A 21329-nucleotide genomic window follows, 5' to 3' on the forward strand; every position below is an offset into this window, starting at 1 on the left:
ATGGCAAGGTCCTTAACTTGTCTGGGCCTCTATTTCCTTATATATAAAATGCCTTAATACCTACAAATGGGCCTGTTGGAATGGTTGAATAAAAAATGAATGCAGGGGCGCCTGGGTGGCGCAGTCGGTTAAGCGTCCGACTTCAGCCAGGTCACGATCTCGCGGTCCGCGAGTTCGAGCCCCGCGTCGGGCTCTGGGCTGATGGCTCAGAGCCTGGAGCCTGTTTCCGATTCTGTGTCTCCCTCTCTCTCTGCCCCTCCCCCGTTCATGCTCTGTCTCTCTCTGTCCCAAAAATAAATAAACGTTGAAAAAAAAATTAAAAAAAAAAAAATGAATGCAAAGTGCTTTAGATTATCGCCCATCCCAGCATACTGTATGCTCTCAATAAACATTAGTCTACTTGTCTCTCTCATTTCAGGGAATTCTTTAATGTCTTTTTATTTTTTTGTGTCCTTTAAAATTCATCCCCCCAGTCCTATTGATTTTTTTTTTTTTTAATTTAATGGACTGTCTTTGGGTATAGTTGTTTAGTTTCCCACAGGGCTATCATATGCCCCACTGTGGCAGCATACTTTGCTATAGAAAGTAGTGGTTAAGAGCTATACCACAAATTTCTGCTGGAGTGTGAGCAAGGTGCTTAAAACTCACTCTGCCTCAGTTTCATCACGTGTAAAACGTGGGTAAAAATAGTACCTACCATGAAGAGTTGTTATAAGGATTAAATAAGTTAATATATCTGAAGTCCTTGGAACAGTGCTTGGCAGATAGTGCTGTTTAATCTTTGCTAGTATTAATATCTGTAAGTTACAGATAATAATACCTACCTTGTATGGTTATTATGAGAAGTAAGTATGTCAGGCGCCTGGGTGGCTCAGTCAGTTGAGCGTCCAACTTTGGCTCAGTCATGATCTCATGGTTCATGGGTTCGGGCCCCGTGTTGGGCTCTCTGCTGTCAGCACAGAGCCTGCTTCGGGTCTTCTGTCTCCTTCTCTCTCTTCCCCTCCCCTGCTTGTACCCTCTCTCTCCCTGTCTCAAAAATAAATAAACATTAAAAAAAATAAGTGTGTCAACTGCTTAATATTTTGCCAAGCAAATAAATATAACAAATTAATAGAAGGAAATCTCACTGTGAACAAAGATACCATGAAACACTTGTCAAATGCCTTGCTGAAATGTAAATCTCTTCCATGTATTGGTGATTTTCAAACTTTACCATATATAAGAATCACCTGGCGGAGGAGGGCGGGCACCTGGTGGCTCAGTCAGTTAAGTGTCTGACTTCAGCTGAGGTCATGATGTCATGATGTCATGGTTTGTGAGTTCGCTGTCAGCGCAGAGCCCGCTTCGGATCCTTGGTCTCCCTTTCTCTCTGCCACTACCCTGCTCGCATGGCTCCCCCTGCCCCTCTCTCTCAATAAATAAATAAATAAATAGACACTAAAAAAAAAAAAAAAAGAATCACCTGGGGATCTTGTTAAAACAGATTATTCAGCAGGTTTGTGGTGGGGCCTGAGAGTGCATTTCTGAACAAGCTCCTAGGTGAGGCCAGTGCTTCGGACTTCATTTTGAGTAGCACTGTAATATTCCGTTCCTTTCTTTTTCAGTCTAGTTGTATTTTTTCTTGAAAGACTTGTTTTTAGTAAATCATTTCTGATAATCACTACTCCCCTTTCTAAAAGGTCAAAGCGCACTTTAAAAAACAAACAAAAAAACCCATTGGCTAAGCTAGGTGTGTATGCATGTAAAAGAAAGATAAATTGTACGGTCTACTGGGGATTGATGTCAGAGACTGGGAATTTTTGTAACCTTCAGTAGACATCCCCTCTTTGGAATTAGGACCATGTTTGCTCATTCTCAGGTTTTGATAACCTTGCTCATCCTTAAGGTTCTGCAGCAGATGTTCATCAGGCTCCCCTGGGATTCTCAGGATTGTTAGGTTTTGCAGGTCTGGAGACTTGAACTGATTTGGAATAATCAGGGGTTCTACTATTCTGAGCTTCAGTTCTTGCTTTCCACAAGGCTTGTTCTTCCCCTCTTCAAGTTGAAGATGATATTTGTTGATAGAGAAATGGAAGATCTCTCTTTCTGCCATCTTTCCGTGTTGCCATAATGGTGTGCATGAATGTCCTGGCAAATGCTCTCAAGAGCATTAACAATGCTGAAAAGAGAGGCAAACCAAACGCCAGGTTCTTATTAGGCCCTGCTCCAAAGTCATCATCCGATTTCTGACTGTGATGATGAAGCATGGTTACATTGGCGAATTTGAAATCATCGATGATCACAGAGCTGGGAAAATTGTTGTGAACCTCACAGGCAGGTTAAACAAGTGTGGAGTTAAACAAGCTCCAGGTTTGATGTACAAGTCAAAGATCTAGAAAAATGGCAGAATAATCTGCTCCCGTCTTGCCAGTTTGGTTTCATTGTACTGACAGCCTCAGCTGGCATCATGGACCATGAAGAAGCAAGACAAAAACACACAGGAGGGAAAATCCTGGGATTCTTTTTTTAGGGATGTAATACGTACGTGCAAAGAAAATGCCTCACTGAAAAAAAAAAGAGAGAAATGGAAGAAGAGGAGTTGATCTAGACGGTTCTCACAGAGCCCTTTTTGTTAGCCTTAGCTTTATTAACAGGCCTTTTGGGCAGTGACTTTCCTGGCACTTTTCCTTTAGGTCAGAACCACCATTCTATTATCTTTTTGACTGTGTCCTCTTCCACTTTCTTTATACATGTGTATGTGATTTGAACATCTATGCTCAATGGAGAATGCTGTGCAACCATACTAGTTAATACTTAAAAAAATTTTTTTATGTTTATTTTTGAGAGAGAGAGAGAGAGAGACAGAGACAAAGTGTGAGCAAGGGAGGGGCAGAGAGACAGGGAGACACCGAATCCAAAGCAAGCTCCAGGCTCTGAGCTGTCAGCACAGAGCCTGATGAGAGGCTTGAACTCTCGGACCACAAGATCATGACCTGAGCCAAAGTCAGACGCTCAACCAATGGAGCCACCCAGGCGCCCCCAGAATGTCACTTTTGAGGGTTTCTGTAAAAAAATACTAGCATCTGTATTCTCTTTAGAATTTTAGGTTTTTGAGATTTTAATTTTGTGAAACCTACATTTTTAGAGGCGTATAACAAATGGATAAAAATGTGGGCTCTCCATCTGCACTGACAGCATGGAGCCTGTTTGGGATTTTCTCTCTCCCCCTCCCTGCCTCCCTCTCTCTCGAAATAAATACTAAAAAATAAACCTTTAAAGTTTTAGGGAAAAAATTTGGGCTCTCCAGAGTCAGAAAACCTGTGTTCTGACACAGCCTTCACCACTTTTCTCATTTGGGGACCTTGGGCAAGTTAACAGTTGGAAATCTGAGTTTTCTAATCTTGCTACATGGATAAGAGTATCAACCTCCTTAGGGCCATTGAGAGGACTTGACAGTCCTTGTAAAACTATCTGGTAGTTAGAATTCAGTATCAATAAATATTAGTTATTGTTAACAGCTAATTTTATTAAAGGTCTAATGTTATTTAAATCACTGTGACAAGGTTTACATAATACCTTCACAGCCAATTTTTTGATTATATGAGATGGACAGGTATTATCCCTTTTTGGATGAGGAAACTATGGCCTGAAGAGTGTTGACCAAGCTCAGGTACACATACTGTGGCAGAACTGGGTCTTTACTCCAGGATTACTGGTGCCACATCTAGGACTTGCTCTCTTAACTGCCTTCTTCTGACAGCACTTTAGTTGTTGGCTGTCACACTTTCAAAGATTACATGGTTACTTTCTCTTTTTCAACTAGTCTGTCTGCTTGGTTTGGATGCAGTCCAGTATAGTAGTTCTTCATCCTTTTAGGATGAAACTGTCAGCAAGCATTTTCTACCCCTTCTCCCCCTTTAAAATAAATACCTATTCGGCAAATGACAAGGTGCTCAAAGTTCCCTATCTCTAACATTCTTATTACCACACCGGTTTTGGAATCTGAGTCAAGAAAACAATCCATATTCTCCATCATTGAGCAGACTGAAGGGTACTCCAACAGCTGTATCATGTCCCTGACTCTTGTATCCTCATTCAGAAATTCTCCAGTGTGGTTTGTGGATTTCTACTGGAGACTATCATTTTGAGACATACTGCCATCGGTCTTCCCTTTTTAAGATTTGAATGAGATTTGCCCATTCATTGGCGTACTGCATTCACAAATCCATTAACTCCAGTTTTCCCTGGTAGTGACCATGTCTTATTCATTTTATAAAATTCATAAACTTTAATTTATTTTGGATATCTCTATTGTAGATGTCTTAAGATATTGGCAACTTAATTCGCAGGTATTTTCTTTTGTGACTTAATAGTTACCTCTTCCATTGCTTTTCTTCTCATAGCATTCCTGGTTTTTTGTCCGGTTTTATCCTGGAATTTTTCTCTTTTCCTCTATTTTCAGTTTTGAGTTCTCATAGTCAGATTGGCAAGTAAGTGTTCAGACAAACGTGTTCCTCCTACTCCCCGTGAACAGCATTCATTTAGCAGACTTAGAGCCCATAATCTTTTTTATACATTTACTCATTAAAATGGTGCCAAGCACTGTGCTTGGTGGGGAGTATGCAGTTGTGCATCTCCCCAAGCTGATAGTCTAATGGGAGCAGACAGATAATAACATAAGCTTTTATAATACTGTGTGCTTATTTATTTATGTATTTTAATGGATATTGTTTCTTTTTTTAATTTATTTTTTATTGTTTCAATTTAAATCCTAGTTAGTTAACATATAGTGTAATAACGATTTCACGAATAGAATTTAGTGATTCATCACTTACATATAACACCCCAGTGCTCATCCCAACAAGTATCCTTCTCAATACCCATTGCCCATTTAGCCCATCCCCCCACCCAACACCCCTCCAGCAACCCTCAGTTCTCTGTATTTAAGAGTTGCTCATGATTTGAAGAAGTAGGATTTAGAACGGACACCTAAAGAGTGGTAAGTAGTAGACCAAGTTGGGGTGTAGGGGAAGAATGTTCCAGTATGATCTGGAAAGTCAACTCCAGTTTATTGACAGACATTCACATTCCTCCTTTTTTCCCCTAAAGTCTCAGCTTTCAATTGGAAAAAGATAAACATTGTTGACTAAGACCTCTCTCACCCCCTGGGTCCTCCAAGTCCTTTAGATTCTTATTTTTTCCCTAGAAAGACTTTTCAGGTTTCTTCTGGTTGTTTGGTTTGCCACTTCATTAACCAACTGGAAGGGGTAGCAGTTGGCAAGCTGCCTCAGGTTTTTTTCTCATAGTGACCAACTATTCCCCACCCTTGCCCCGGGACTCCATGTGGGAACCTGAATGATTTTGCTCTTGCTGGTGGTGAGGAGCCTTCTGTTTATTCTCCAGATTTCTGTTTTCTTCTTTTTTTCTCTTCTGCCTTACCATCTTCTGTTCCTCAACCTCTTGACATGTATTTTCTCTTCTGACAACTTAGAAATGTTTACTTCCTTGTTTTCTTGTTGAATCATTTCCTCCATTGTCTCTGGGAGCTCTTTATCCTCTGATAACTTTAATCTGGAGAGGTAGGTTTTTAAGCCTGGAGGAGAGATGCCAGCTTGTGTTTACTAAACATGCTATTGACAGATGCCACCAGGAAGAAAGTGAGTGTGGCACAATCCCTGCAGGAGCTTGGAACATCCCCCTGTTTAGGGCTAGGAGCTAGGAGTTCCAAAAGCAGCTATAAATCCCCTCTTTGTAGAGCTCCCTAAACTCATTCCTTTTTGCCGTGATATGAAGACTATTAACAAACTTATCATTTGGTGGGATAGTTTAAAATACTTTTTAAAGCAGTGTGTTCAGATATTCCTGTTATATATTTTAGTTGAAAGCTATATAAAATTAACACATTTTATTTTTTTAGTAGATAATATAGTCACATGAAAGAGAACATGGTAAATATTTCCTTCTCTTGCCATGTCTCTCAGCTACCTAAGTTGTCCTCTGAGACCTAGGGGCCTCTGGCAGGCTGCCCTAAGGTGGGCCACTTTGGCATGAACATTATTTTGGGTTAAAAATAATCAAAACTGAGGAGATACAGGAAAAGCTCTCTTTCAGGTCTTCAGCTGCCTAAATTTACATTGGAAAGGAGAGCCTATACCTGGAAGAAAGCTATTAAAACTGGCTCCCCTTTACCTAAGAAACTTACCTGCATAATAAGGCAACCTTTGTTTTTCAAAATACCGCTTTTCACCTTCCTGTAATTGCTTTCCTCCCTTTTGTATCCTCCAACCTACCCCTCTCTTTAGCTCACGTAAACTTCTTGTTGCCTCATTGTCTTTGGATTTCTTGTCTGTGTGGATTCCCCATATGTACACTATTAAATTTTATTTTCTCCTGTTAATCTGTCTCGTGTCAATTTGATTCGAAGTCCAACTAGAAGGACCGTGAAGGGGTGAGGAAAGTCTCCCCCAACTCCCCGACAGAGACAACCAATGTTACTGGTTTCTTATATATTCTTTCAGAATAATTTTGTGCCTAGGCAAACACGTGACATATATATTATCTGACAAGATGAATGATAATATGTCTTGTATTTCTCAAGGCCATGTGAAGTGGAAAGACTAGGATTTGAAGACTTACATTCAAACCTCAGCACCTTAGCTCTGTCCTTATTAGTTTAATAACCTTGGGCAGCTTGCTTAAGCTCTGGATGCTTTGATTTCTTTGTGTTGTTAGTAGTACTTAGTATATGTACAGTTACTTCTTTGGTGCATGTTAATGCTTCACAGCTGGTTGCTACCTTTGTTATTTCTTGCTAGACCATATTCTTTGGCCTGTGTGAACTGGAAGGAGCTAGAAGTGAATGGATTGAATTGCTTTCTTTAATCTGTGATAAATGCTCTCTTACATATAGAAGGGAATCTGATGGGCACCTGGGTGACTCAGTCACTTAAGCGTCTGACTTTAGCTCAAGTCATGGTATCATGGTTTGTGGTTCAAGCCCCACGTCAGGCTCTGTGCTGATGGCTTGGAGCCTGGAACCTGCTTCAGATTCTCTCTCTCTCTGCCCCTTCTCCCACTCCCACTCTGTCTCTCTCTCTCTCTCTCAAGAACAAATAAACATTAAAAAATTTTTTTCAGAAGGGAATCTGAGCCAGGGGAGACAGAAATAGCATTTTTGAAAGGAAGAGAACATCTTTTGCTCCTCAGGTGTTAGAGCCTGACTATTTTGATCTGGGGCCTTCACACACTTGGCTGATGGTGTGCTGATAAACCCTAGCCCTTCACTTCCGCTGGTTAGGAAGTTTTTAACACTGAAGAGCTTTTCACATTAAATAGCTAAATTAACCCTTCTGTATTGCCTGAAGCTTTGGACTCTTGTGGGAAGCTTAAAACTTGGTCAGCCCTACTTTGAGTTTCCTGCTCTTCAGTTCCTAGTGTGATGTTAATGCTTTAATAGCAGTTAGGTTTTTTTCTTCTTGGTTCTTACACAGTCAGTGCTTGATGTAATAGATGGAAGAGTCTGGAGTTTTAGTACCATTCCCATTTTATTTCATCAGAAGGATTGTATAAGGCCTTTCTTCATGGTTATCTGGCCTTAGCATTTTTTAAAGGTAAACTATAATTATATTTTATTTGTTTATTTTTAAGTAATCTCTGCGCCCAACGTGGAGCTCCCAACTCACAACCCAAGATCAAGAGTCACATGCTGTAACTACTGAGCCAGCCAGCCAGGGGTCCCTGGGATTTGTAGGACTTTAAGTTTGAAGTTCACTTGGTCTCTTAATGTGTAAAAGAAAGAGATTTTATGTCTTGCAGTACATGAATACCAGAATAAAAAGACCTGATAATGTGGGATATTTTTTAAAGTAAGACAGTTTTTGAATACCCACTGTGCAGTGTTCTGTGTTGGATGTTGTTTTAAGCAGCTGCTTGTGAGTTCCCAAACTACTGTTGTCCAGATTGCTGAGAGTAGTCCTATTAATGATTTCTTTCATAAGTAAATACATTTACTGTATCCTCTGAAGGGACTTGATATTTAGTATATTGGTAGAGAAAACTTAATTGGGGAACCACTGGAAGGTAGAAATGTTTACCCATTTGAATATGTGGACTTAGGAATTGCATGTCATGTTTTATTTGTTAGGAAACAATCTCTTATAGCGAGGGCCTACACAAAAAGCAGAAAAAAAAAATTGGAGACATTAAAATACCCCATAGTTTCTCTGACTTTTTAAAAGAAAACATTAAAAAGAAAATGAAAATGAAAATAATTTTTTTTTTGAAGTTTGGTCCATGGAAATAGAGCAGTTAAATAGGGATAGTGAAGAAAAAGTGAGTTAAAGAGAACTTCAGCTACCTCCATTATGACCTCAAACTTTCTAATTGATTAAGTTCTTTCCAGCTTATCTCTTAACTCAGGCAAGAGACCCTGCGGGCAAAGCATCCTGTGACGGAACCGAAACTATCCCCTCAAGCAACAAGAACTGCCCTGAGCCTGCAAGACCCCGTGTGATTGACTCCAAGACAAGGATCCAGTGAACCTTCACTGCCCACGTGCATGTACCCACCCACCACTGTCCCACATTTTCCTTATATAAGCCTGGAAGTATTTTCGGCACTTTGGAGACAGTCTGAGCCGCTAGTCCGCCGTCTTCCCGGTGTTGGCCTCACTGAAATAAACTCCTTTCTTGTTCCACCACCGCTCGTCTCTGTGCCTCTGGATTTTGTCAGCAGCCAGTGGCCGAACCTGGTCTGTTTGAACCCCCAGAGCCAGGTGCTCTTGCATCCCTGCCCAGCCCCCTACATGAGTAGAAACAATTAGACTTGAGCACACTGTACTTTAAAAAAAAAAAAAATAACACGAAGTAGGTCTGATTGCAAGCACTACCTCCACTGCTTTCCTTTGTGTATTTTTCGGCAGCTCTAAGAACAACCCAGGAATTGACCCAGCTGGAGGTAGACTAGAAATGCACATGATAAACCACTGAAATGTTAAGTTTTTTACTTGTTTAATCAATCTATGTATATTCATTTTTTATGAAAAAATGTTTTTTTCTTTTTTAAAAATAAAAACACACCTGTCAGAATGACTAAAATAAAAAACACAAGACGGGGCACCTGGGTGGCTTAGTTGGTTAAGCGTCCGACTCTTGATTTTGGCTCAGGTCCTGATCCCAGGGTGGTAGGATTGAGCTCTGCTTCTTGTTCTGGACTGGGCATGGAGCCTGCTTAAGATTCATTCTCTCTCTCTCTCTCTCTCTCTCTCTCTCTCTCTCTCTCTCTTTTTGTCTCTCTCTCTTTGTCTCTCTCTCTCTCTCTCTCTATATATATATATGTATATCCCTCCCTCTCCCCTCCCCCCGCCAAACACACACACACACGCACGCACGCACGCACGCACGCACGCATGCACGCAAGAAACAAGTTTTGGCAAGGATGTGGAGAAATAGCAACCCTCGTGCACTGTTGGTGGGGATGCAGACGGTGCAACCACTATGGAAAACACCATGGATGGTCCTCAAAAAATTAAAAATAGAAATATCCTGTGATCCAGTAATCGCACTACTGGGTATTTACCCAGAGAATACCAAAACACAAATTCAAAGGGATATGTGAAACCCTATGTTTACTGCAGCATTATTGACAGTAGCAAATTATGGAAGCAACCCAAGTGTCCATCGATTGATGAATGGATAAAGAAGATGTGATGTGTGTGTGTGTGTGGGTATATACATACATGGATGTATGTGTATGTGTATATATATATATGTACAAATATATATATATATATACCCACACACTGGAATATTCAGTCATAAAAAAAAAAGAATGAAATCTTGCATTTGCAAGAGAGTATAATGCTAAGTGAAGTAAGTCAGAGAAAGACAAATACCATATGATTTCATTCATATTTGGAATTTGAGGAACAAAACAAAGGAACAAAGGAAAAAAAGACAAACCAAAAAACATTCTCAACTATAGAGAACAAACAGATGGTTATCAGAGGGGAGCTGGGGGAATGAGTGAAATAGGTGAAGATGATTAAGAGCAGCCTTGATGATGGGGCACCTGGGTGGCTCAGTCAGTTAAGCGTCCAGCTTTTGGTTTCAGCTCAGGTCATGATCTCACAATTTGGGATTATCGCAGAGCCTGCTTGGGATTCGCTGTCTCCCTCTCTCTCTGCCCCTCCTCTGCTCATGCTCGCTCTGTCTCAAAAATAAATATTTTTTTAAAAGGTACATTTGATGAACACTGAGTAATATTATGGAATCGTTGAGTCATTATTATCATACACCTGAAACGAATATAACACTTAACTACACTGAATTAAAATTTTTAAAAAAGGAAAAAATAAATGAAATATTGCTTTTAAAACAAGAACCATTTATAGTTAGAAATCTCTACACAGATTTGGTTTTAATTTCCAACTTTTTTTTTTTTTGGTGAGAAATTTGGAGGGCTGCCAATGGAGTTTTGGAATTTTTTTTCATTTTTAGAAAATTTTTAGTGGTAGCAGTAGTTATAGTATAATTTAAGTATACTGATAGTAACTTAAGTGAGCAAATAGAACTAATTTGGATTTAATTTGAAATTCATGTAAATTTTTTCATTTTATTTTTTTTAAGAAGTAAAAATGGAAAAACGGGTAAATGGTTTTGATTCAGCGTTTACAGATTAATGCCATGTTTGGGGTGTTTTAGTGTCTTTAACAAAAATGTGACAGGTTTTGGTTACATGGTGGCCCATTATATTGACATTTCATAATTTATTCATTTTCTTATTAATTTTTGGTTTAGGTTGTTTCTAACATTTTGTCATTAGAAAGAAAGCAAGAGTGAATATTCAAATAGCCAGTATTCATTGCAACATTGTTTCTAATGGCAAAATATTTGAAACAACAAGAGTGTTTATGTTTATATAGGTTTGTCTGCTTTGTACCTTCATGCTGATGTTTCTGTACACTCGATTCCTAGAACTGGTGGTGTGGGTCATAGGGTTTGCATTTTTAAAACTGCTTGGTTAGTGCCAAATTGATACAAAGAAGTGGCATGAATTATATATAGTTGCCACATTGTGTGAAAACACCTCTTTCCCATATTATTACCAATACTGTATGTTTTCAGTCTTTTTAATTTTGTTAATTGGTAGGCAGAAATGGCATCTTTAAAAAAATTTTAAACATATATATATATATTTTTTAAAGTTTATTTTGAGAGAGTGCCAGTGACCATGGGGGAGGGGCAGAGAGAGGGAGAGAGAGAATCCCAAGGAGGCTCCGCATAGTCAGCACAGAGCCTGATGCAGGGCTCAAACCCACAAACTGTGAGATCATGACCTGAGCTGAAATTGGATGCTTAACCAATTGAGCCACCCAGCTGCCCCCAAAATTTATCTTTTTAAATCTATACATTTTATTTAGCTTTTGACTTGGTTATGCATGGACATGGTTTAAAATTTTAAAGGCATGAAAGTTTATAGTTTCCTAGCCTGTTTCCCAACCCCAATTCAGTTCCTGTCTCCAGAGGTGATCAATATTATCAGTGTTTTGTGTATCCTTCTATAAGTATTTTATGCATATATATGAACAAATTCATATAATTTGTTTTTTTTTATTAATTGGCATATCTCTTTATCATACATATACAATAGAGTGGATACAAAAGTCCTATATATACATAGGATTATTTCTGGATTTTATTCTGTTCTTTAAAATTCCTATTCTTATGCACCATGTTTCTTTTTGTCTTGGTTGCATTATATGACCTTTAGTACAATATTGCATAGTAGTAGTAATAAAAGGGCTCCTGGCCTTTCAGTCTTTAATAGAAAAAAATAATTCTAATGTTTCATTATCTAATGTTATGATTGCTGAAGTTTCTGTCAGATAACCTTTACCAAATTAAGAGACTTCCCTCTATTTCTAGTTTGCTAAAATTAAAAAAGAAAATCATAATGGGTGTTGAATTTTATCCCATGCATTTTCGACATCTGTTGAGAAGGTTATATACTTTTTCTCCCTTAGTATGTGTTAATATAAAAATTACTTTGATAGATCTCTTGATATTAAACTGCCCTTACATTCCTGGGATAAGCCCTCTTTGGTTATGAGGTGTACTTCCTCTATTACATTGCACTTTAAAGTCTTTTTTTTTTTAATGTTTATTTTTGAGAGAGAGAGACAGAGCGTGAGCAGGGGAGGGGCAGAGAGAGGGAGACACAGAATCTGAAGCAGGTTTCAGGCTCTGAGCTGTCAGCACAGAGCCCAACACAGGGCTTGAACTCCCATACCGAGAGATCATGGCTTGAATGGAAGTCAGATGCTTCCCACTGAGCCACCCAGGCACCACTATTATACTGCACTTTATATAACATGGGAGCCATTTGTGCCATGAAGGTTTAATAGAACATTATGTAAAAGTTATCAGAGTCTGTTGGTATTTTTTTTAATAGGGGATATTTGACAACTCTTGTTTTTTAATTTACATTTCTTTGATACTCAGTGGTCACTAGTATTTTTAAAGATAAACCTTAAAATTTCCTTGGTTCTTCCTCCTCTTTCTACTTCCTAAATGTTAATAATGTTCTTCAGAGTTCTGTTACTCATTCATACATATTTATTAGGAGATGTCATTAGAGATATTTGTGCCAGGGGTAGCGCTAGGAACTAGTGAATAAAATAGACCTCATCCCTGCCTTCACAGAACTTCCCTCCTTGCTGCTAAATTTTCCTTTTCCAGTCTGGCTCCCCTACTGCCAACAATCATTTTTGGGGCCACAGGAGGACCAAAGTTAACATCTCATCCCTTTACTTAAAGATCTCTATTGACTCCTTCATGTCTATAGGATTCTGTCTGGAATCTGAAGCCCAGCATAAAAGGGCCTTCCATTGTGGCTTTACGTCCAAGTCAGCTCATTCACACCATTCTCTGTCAATACAAACTGGACACACCAGCTACACTGTGTCCCCAATAATTCCTATTCTTTCTTGACTCTGCCTCTACACATTTTGTTTTCTCCAAACTAGAATCCTTCTGTCTGCCTGGCAGATTTCTACTCATCTTTCAAGGCACTCCTCTAAAAAGACTTTTTAAAAAATTCTCCTAGAGATAGTGTGAATTCCATAGCATTCTGTTCATAAATATGTCCTAAGACTTATAAAATTATATGACGATGACTATTTACTTATACATCTGCCTCCATGTTTAAATGACTGTGAACTGCTCAGAGTAGGGTCTTTCTCTCTCTACATTGTGTCTACTGAACAGCTACTATACTGCTTAGCACAGAGTAGGCCGTCAGCAAATACTTGTAAATGTTTGCCTGACTACGTGACTGGCTGCCTGAAAGAGGTCTACTGTTTGGTTGCCTTGAAGGGAATACTACTGCTGTTAGTTATGGCAGGTTGCCCGAGAGGCCAGGATTAGAACAATATACACTTGAATACTCCCTCTTTCTTCTTCCTTCACCCTAAGAATTCTGTGTGTGGGGGGGAGGGGTTGTGGGACATATATTTAGAAAATTGTATATTTATTGGTATTTTTCTGTTGACTTTAATTTTTTAATTATTAAAAATATAAAAACAATTATATAGGTTGATGGGATCATGGGTAACCTTTTCTTTTCTGCATTTTCCTTTGTTTCCAAACATGGTAAAATCAGAAATTTTTCTTAAGGCTTTTTCCTTCCCAGATGCAGTAAAGTCCTATTTAGGAAAGCATTGGCCCATGTAGTGCCTGGGTGGCTCAGTTGGTTGGCTGTCCCACTCTTGATTTTGGCTCAGGTCATGATCTCACAGTTTCTGGGATTGAGCCCCATGTCTGGCTCTGCGCTGGCAGTGTGGAGTCTGCTTAGGATTCTCTCTCCTCTCCCTGCTGCTCATGCGCGCGCGCTCTCTCTCTCTCTCTCTCAAAATAAAGTGTTAAAAAAAAAAAAGCATTGTTCAGAATACACTTATCTTGATGAGCACTGAGTAATATATAGAATTGTATACCTGAAACTAACAGCACTGTATGTTAACTATACTGGAGTTAAAATTACAAACAACAACAACAACAACAACAAAATTAGCTCTTTTAAAATTACATTTTAGGGAAAGGCAAATTTTCCTAAGAAAGTGAAGATATTTGAGATAAACAAGTAATGTTAATTCAAAGGAACTAGGTTTATTTCCATATTTGGCACAGTAACAAAGGGCTAATGGAAAGATTATAGTTTTCAGTTCAGAAATTGAACAAATATCACCTTGCTGCATTGTAGCAAGCTAGTGTGTTGGCTCAGAATCTGTTTCCTAGCAGATATGAATTGAAGGGATTAGTAGACATAACAAAACAATTCACAAGGAAGAAGAGACAGGGAAACAAGCGTAAGAGAAGTTTACTAAGATAGTTTACTAATGCACTGATGAGGAAATAGCATATTAGATGAAATACAGAGGTAACCTCAAAAACCTGTTACAGAGGTAACAGACACAGAGGCTTATATTGATCACTTTCCTTATTTAGATACTCAGTGCAGAGTGACTGCATTTTTTGCGTAGTGTTTGTCCTGCACAAACTTGTGCCTTTATTATAATGAGAAATAGTCCTTACTCAGTTTAATGATCGGGATGGCAGTGTAGTCTGAAAGTAGGGACAAAAGGATTTAGAGATGGGAGCAGGGTTATAAATACTTCCCAACCCAGCTTCTGTATTGTGCAGAAGGAGTTGCTCTTTTAGAGACTTTTGTCATGCGGTAGAACACATACTGGAAGTTTCTAATTTAAATTTATGCTTTTGGATAAAATGGATTAGAGAGAGTGGACTGCTACAGGTTGAAGAGAAACCAGTCACTTGATTCTGAGAAACTAATTCAATTGAAAGAAGTTTTAGTGTAGAATGACTGGAGTAAAGAAAAAGAATGGACATACATTCCAGGACTACCTACTGCGTGCCAGATGCTCTGGTGCTTTTCCATCAGTTGTCTCATTCGTGCCTTATCTATACAGATGAGGACCTGAGGCTCAGAGAGGTTAAATGACGCCCAAATATCACATAGCAGTGAGTGAGGGGATGACTGCTCACACTGACTCACACACCCACTAGACTTGTTCTCTGATGGTTAGGTGGTTGACATCCCCTAGAGGCAAAAGCAGGTTTCTTATAGGTCTCGCTCTTTTTCACTCTCTCCTACATTGTGTTGGAACACAGGATTTAAGATACTTTGGAACTGAGTATGCCAGCATGTTTTCCGTGATCTTTTGGGTGGCTAACCTTTTGCCTAGAGCTGATCTCGAAATTGTAGCTGCTCCTGGGGAGTTTGATGTAACCCGAAGACTGTTGGTTTTGTTCTCTCCAGTAACATATTTAACACCAGTGGGTAGAATCCGGGGTGTAATCCACTTGACAGATTTCTCAGCCATATTCTAGCAGGCTCCCCAGTATCTTTATCTTCATGGCCATAGTCAAGAAACTTGTTATCTACTTAAATGTGATTGTGGGAAAAGTATGTAATTATAGTAAGCTTTTTGACTATGCTGTAACAAATCTTACCGGTACCTGAAAAGTGGGTTGAGGAGGGTTGCAAGTGGTTATGTTAATTTTTCTATACACCAGTTCAGACCTTTTTCCCAAAGGAAGACCAAAGCTGTTTGAACTGTGACCGTGACTTAGCTGACAGGTATTAACAAGTTATGGTTAACTCATAAGCCTAGATAGATTCAAACCGTTGACCTTGAGTTGAAGTATTTTATAAGCTGTGACTCATCTTTTGGCTCATCCTTTTGTTCACCAGGAAATAACACTGAATATTAATTTCAGGAATTTCAGTTATCCCTTATGAAGAGTGTGTTGCTCATTAAAATTGCTGGGACTTGTTTTTCTGGTACCAACAGGACCACAAATTGGTCTATAGTTAGTGGTTGTACTGAATTCCTGTGTAAACGGGAAGGTACCTGATTAACTGTCTAGAGAAAGCCCATTGAAGATGGGGCCATCCTTTCTGACTTCTTTAATAAGAGGTTCATCTCTTCTACAAGACAGAGAGGGATGCAGGATGGTGAATCTGAGGCTGAACCTAACAGATGGTGTGTGTGTATGTGTATTTGTATCTGTAAATATCACATCACTGTTTACAGTACACTGGACTCTCTTCATGCAAGGCCTAGTCAGGCCAAATCAGGAGGAATTGTTCCCGTGCTTAAAGCCAAGAATAACATCCTGACCAGCAGGGGACAGAGGTCAGCTCAAGGCAACTGCTCTAGGGAGCTACAGGACATTAAGAACTTTGAAGGAACTGAATTTAGTATAAGTAGGAAGCCATTATGTATTATGTACGTACTTTGAAAGAAGTGTGTGAAACCTATGTGTGTGTCTCTGTCTTTTTTTTCCTATGGGTCTCTTATTAAGGCATAGCTTATTTGTGAAAAATGAAAAATCATCTTAATGGGATGTGTTATGACTTCACCTCCTCACTATTTTAACTATATTTCCCCCTCCTACCTGCATATTGATTTGTCTGTTTATTGTTTTTATTAGAAAAAGGGGGAAAGTATGTTCTACTGTTACTCTGTGTTTTATTCTACAGGCAGCTTCAGACAAGGCTGGATTGAAGGATGATATGTTAATTAAAAAACAAATACCCTTTACAAAATCTCCTGGGGACCTTCCAGGCTGGCTGAAGTTTTGTTTCTGCTATCTTTCTGTGCCCACTCCTCTTCTTGTCCCTTCCATCTTTCCTCATTCTGATGCTGGCCACTCACCCCACGGAGGCAGCTCAGACTGTTTGCTGGTGGAGCATTCTAAGTTTGTCCTGTTGTCTTCTCTGGGACTCATTGCTCTGGTCCGACTTAAACTGGTTCTGGGCCAAAGTGATCATCTGAAAGCTTTTCTTCTTGGCCTTTATTTCTTGGCTCTTTTAATGCACTTTGCCTGATTAGTTTTGCTGTTTCTCTCCTTTTCCAGTGGTGTAAGTTATACTGCTTCGGTTGGAGGGTTCTAAAGCTCAGGTGCAGCCTGAGGCCTCTTAGATTTTACTTTGGTTTTGTAAAGTGCCTTTTTCCTTTCCTAGAAATTGGGGGATGAATCAGGCGCTCTTTTGTGAGGTATTGCTGACCTTCCTGGGACTCTAGTTTGCTAGTTGTTTAAACACATATGTAGCAACTTGAATTGTATTTGCAAAAGTAGGACTTTGTTGCCAAGATTCTGAAGTAGGTCAATTGCTTGTTACCCTTTCCCCTCTTGTTTTTAAATTGAAAAATTAAAGAGAGAATTACCTTGTCCATGGCCACATAGCAGGCTGGTCTTACACCTTTTAAAGCAAACCTTATTTTTCCATTCCTTGTATTTCTTAGCACAGATATTAACAAATAGTTAATGAATCCATAATAGTTTAATAAATACATCTTAACTGTGATTGATCAATTAAGTTTCAGAATTCTTATCAAGTTGGTCACATTTTGGACCAGCAGGTGAGAATAGTGTCTGGGTGGAAGGGACCAGATAGCCTTGCAGAAAGTGTTTAGCAGTTGAGAATATGCATGCAAAAAATCCTGATGTGGAGGTGCCTGGCTGGCTCAGTCACTGGAGACTCTTGATCTTGGGATTGTGAGTTCAAGCCCCAATATGTGTGTAGAGATTGCTTTATTTTTTTTAAATGTTTATTTGAGAGAGAGAAAGAGAAACAGAGAGAGAGAGCGCACACGGAGGAGGGGCAGAAAGAGAGGGAGACACAGAATCCAAAGCAGGCTCCAGGATCTGAGCTGTCAGCACAGAGCCCTATGTGGGGCTTGAAGTCATGAACCATGAGATAGATCATGACCTGAGCCCAAGTCCGACACTTAACCTACTGAGCCACCCAGGCACCTCGAGATTGCTTCTAAAAATAAAAAATCTTAAAAAAAAAAAATCCTGTTATAAAACCTGTTCAAAAACTGAAGAAACAGGAGAGTAGTTTGGCTAGAGCAGAAACTGGTTAAATGTAAGGAGAAATAGGGTGAGAAAGGATAGAAGGACATGGGTTAATCAAGAGACAGGAAGAATTCTACAAACAGGCATCTTGCCAACTTGGGATCAGAGAGTGAAGATGAAAATTTCCTACTCCTCCCCCAGTATGAGACTCTCCACCCCTCCCCTGGCAACCACCATTCAGAGGGTCTGTGAATGCCTTTGGGCACTAGTGTCTGATTTGGGGGCTGCCCTGTGAAGCATGAAGAGGTCCTGTGGGATCAGTCAGCGGCAAAGAACAGTTGGCCTTTTGATTTGTTAAATTCTTCATAATAGTTTTGCTGCTCTCAAATAGTATTACTAATTCCAAAGCCAAAACCATTTTCTGATGGTTGTGCTGTATCCAGTTGGCTCGTGGGACCAAAACAGCAGCTGAGACTGCCGTACCATGATGCACTTAAGCAATAACCCTTCAAGGGGCCTGTCCACCTTTTTTTAATTTTTAATCTTAAAACAACAGCAACAACAAAAACAAACTGCTGGGTTGTTTTTTGTTTTGTTTTTTGTTTTCTTTTTTTGCTTTGGGGCCAGTAATTTGCATCCCATTTGGGTGCCTTGGTCTCCCCTCTCCCTCTCACTTTTTCTTCACGCATCCCTATGCTAAGCCCTGCTCTCTGAACCTGACTCTCGCTTCTGGCCTCATTGAGTAGTATGAATTTTAACCATTTCTGCTTTTAGACCTGTTTTCCATCTTTTGTCTTTCCCTGCTCCCTGTAGAAATTTTGGGTTCAGATTTGCTTGAGGGAAGGATGATATTTTTTCATGCTTTTTTGTTTTTTGTTTCCATAAATATGTTCTCTACTAACTAATTTTTCTTTCCTTTTTTTGTCAAACAGGCCACCAAGCAGTTTCTTGAAGAGATTAACAAGTGGACAGTTCAGTACAATGTTTCCCCTCTCTCTTGGAATGTGGCTGTCAAGTTCCTCATGGCCCGGAAGTTTGATGTGCTCCGTGCCATAGAGTTGTTCCACTCCTACAGGGTATGTAGCTGGGGATGGGCCAGACTTGTGGCAGCTGGGCTCTCTGTGTTGCTGCTTTCTCTGCCACACACTACACACAGTGGTTCTCTGAATGTTCTCCCCACTCTCATTAAAAAAAAAGTGGGTCAATATCCAAGAACCCTACCTGGGAGTTAGAAAATCCTCTGAGGAGACACAGAACCTCTCTAAATTAAAAAAGGAAGAGGGCCCATGGGTGGCTCAGTCAGTTGAGCATCCAACTCCTGATCTCAGCTCAGGCCATGGTCCCAGGGTTGCAATGGGCTCCACACTAGGCATGGAGCCTACTTGGGATACTCTCTCCTTTCCTCTGCCCTTCCCCTGTGTGCTCTCCCTCTCTCTAAAAAAAATTAAATTAAAAATTAAAAAAACAAAACAGGAGGATAAGGCATGCTAGGATTAGTTTAAGACTAAACACTTACCTAGACCTGTCTTGTGGGTCATTCTCATATAGTATTCAGTCATTTATCCAACAGATGTTTATTGTATACATACTGTGTTCCAGGGGCAGAGATTACTACTTAGAAAGAGAGAGTAAACACACAATTATAGAAAGTTATGGTAGGGCACAACTTCCTTCTATGGAAGCACATTTCATTAGAAGGGTCAAGGAAGCCTTCTTAAAGGAAGTGACTTATAAATTAAGATCTGAAGAATGAGTAGGAATCTGACAGGTAGGGGAGTATGGCAGAGAGAATAGCAAGTTCAGATGCCTAGTGACAAAAGAGAAATTGAGCTGAGCAGAAATGTTCAGTGGGAGTGGGGGCATGGCAAGAGATTGAGCAGCAGAAGTAAACAAGGCCATGGGGCACCTGGGTGGCTTAGTCAGTTAAGGGGCTGACTTCAGCTCAGGTCATGATCTCTCGGTCCGTGAGTTTAAGCCCCACATCGGGCTCTGTGCTGACAACTCAAAGATTGGAGGCTGCTTCGGATTCTGTGCCTTCCTCTCTGTCTCCGTCCCTCTCCTGCTTGCTCTCTCTCTTTCTCTCTCTCTCTCTCTAAAAAATAAATAAACATTTTAAAAAAATGAAAAAACAGAAGAAGTAAACAAGGCCAGATCGTAGAGTATTTGTTTTTTCTTAAGGGCAGAGAAATTCATTGAAGGTAAAAACAGCAGAATAACTTGATCAGATTTGCATCCTGGAAAGATCTTCTCACTGTGCTTTAGAGAATGGATCAGGAGGGCTATACTGGAGACAGACCTGTTAGATGGTCATTGTACTTACTGGGAGAAAGATGAGTGTGGTGTCATTAAGTGTAGTGTCAGGGGAGATACAGGAAAAATGGGCAGATTTTATAAAAATTGGTAGGACAAAAACTGGTGTATAAGGAAAGAGGAGTCAGGGGTTCCAGGTCTTTGATTAGGGTGGCAGGGTAGATGGTGGTAGCATTCACTAATTTTAGGAGACACTGAGATAGTGCAGGTGTGTGGAGAGACAAGGTCATGAGTTCAATTTGGCCATGTTAAGTTTGAAGTGCCATTGGGATATCCAAATAGACATTTTCTCTAAGAAGTTGGAATGTGAATCTAGGGTTCAGAAAAGAAATCTGCACCAGAAGTAGAGATTTCGGAATGACCAAAGTAGAGCTGAATATCAGAGCCATGAGAAAGGGCAAGGTCATCCCGGGAGAGTATGAGGAATCGGAAGATGTGTAGGGCAGGACTTCACTTCAGATTTTTTGCCTTGTTTGGTCCAGTATTGTCTTAAAAGTTGAATGTGAGTGCTTTAGGTAGGGCATGCACTCTCTGTAATTCTAGTGCTGCCCTGCCTCTGAAGGCTTTGAATTTGGTTTTAGGGATGAATTGGGCAAGAATATAAACAAAGACCTGGTTTGTTTCATTTACCAATGTGTTCCTAGCACTTAGCTCAGTGCCTGGTACATAGTAATTGCTCTACAAATATTTGCAGAATAAATGAATGAGTCAGTGAGTGAATTGAGTGAGCAAATGAATAAAAAAAAAAAAAAACCCACAAAAGAGACTTAGAAGCAGTAGTTGAAGAAGTAGGAAAACTGAGAGAGTAGTCTTTGATACAGAATGTCTCAGGGAAAAGGGAATGTGAGTGGTCAACCTTGTCATGTGAAAGGAGGACTGAAAATGCTGACTGGGTTCACTGACAGGAAGGAAGGTCCTACCACTGGAGCAGGAGCTCTCAGTGGGGTAATTAGATTGGGGGGAAATGAGAATGCAATAGATTGAGTGTGGGGGAACTGAGCATGAGTTTAAAGAATCTTGCTGTGGACATAAGAAAAATGAGGTCATTGTAGGTCTTGTTGGAGAAAGTATCAGTGGGGAGGGATGGCTCCATTTTAAGATGGGAGAACCCTAAGCCTAGAGGATATGTGAGGATGTCTGCCTCCAGCCAGTGTTTGA

General features: G+C 39.9%; 1 protein-coding gene and 1 pseudogene across 4 annotated transcripts in view; both read left to right on the top strand.

Moving 5' to 3' along the window:
* Positions 1-21329, top strand: part of PTPN9 (protein tyrosine phosphatase non-receptor type 9) — an 81080-nt gene that overhangs the window by 16776 nt on the left and 42975 nt on the right. Inside the window, exons 2-3 of one of the 4 annotated variants that reach the window (XM_047074761.1) lie at positions 8381-8752; positions 18794-18937. In XM_047074761.1, coding sequence (XP_046930717.1) covers positions 8537-8752; positions 18794-18937 — 360 coding nt within the window. In that variant the 5' untranslated portion in view covers positions 8381-8536. Of the gene's footprint in view, positions 1-7650; positions 8753-18793; positions 18938-21329 lie in introns of those variants that run through there. The other 3 variants (XM_047074763.1, XM_047074762.1, XM_047074764.1) reach the window with 3 other exon arrangements.
* Positions 1483-2540, top strand: LOC124508391 (40S ribosomal protein S15a-like; annotated as a pseudogene).

The sequence above is a fragment of the Lynx rufus genome, unplaced genomic scaffold (genome assembly GCF_022079265.1).
Source record: "Lynx rufus isolate CCGP_SWC_20201006 ecotype Redwood Valley unplaced genomic scaffold, mLynRuf1.p SCAF_13, whole genome shotgun sequence".
NCBI classification, from domain to species: Eukaryota; Metazoa; Chordata; class Mammalia; order Carnivora; family Felidae; genus Lynx; species Lynx rufus.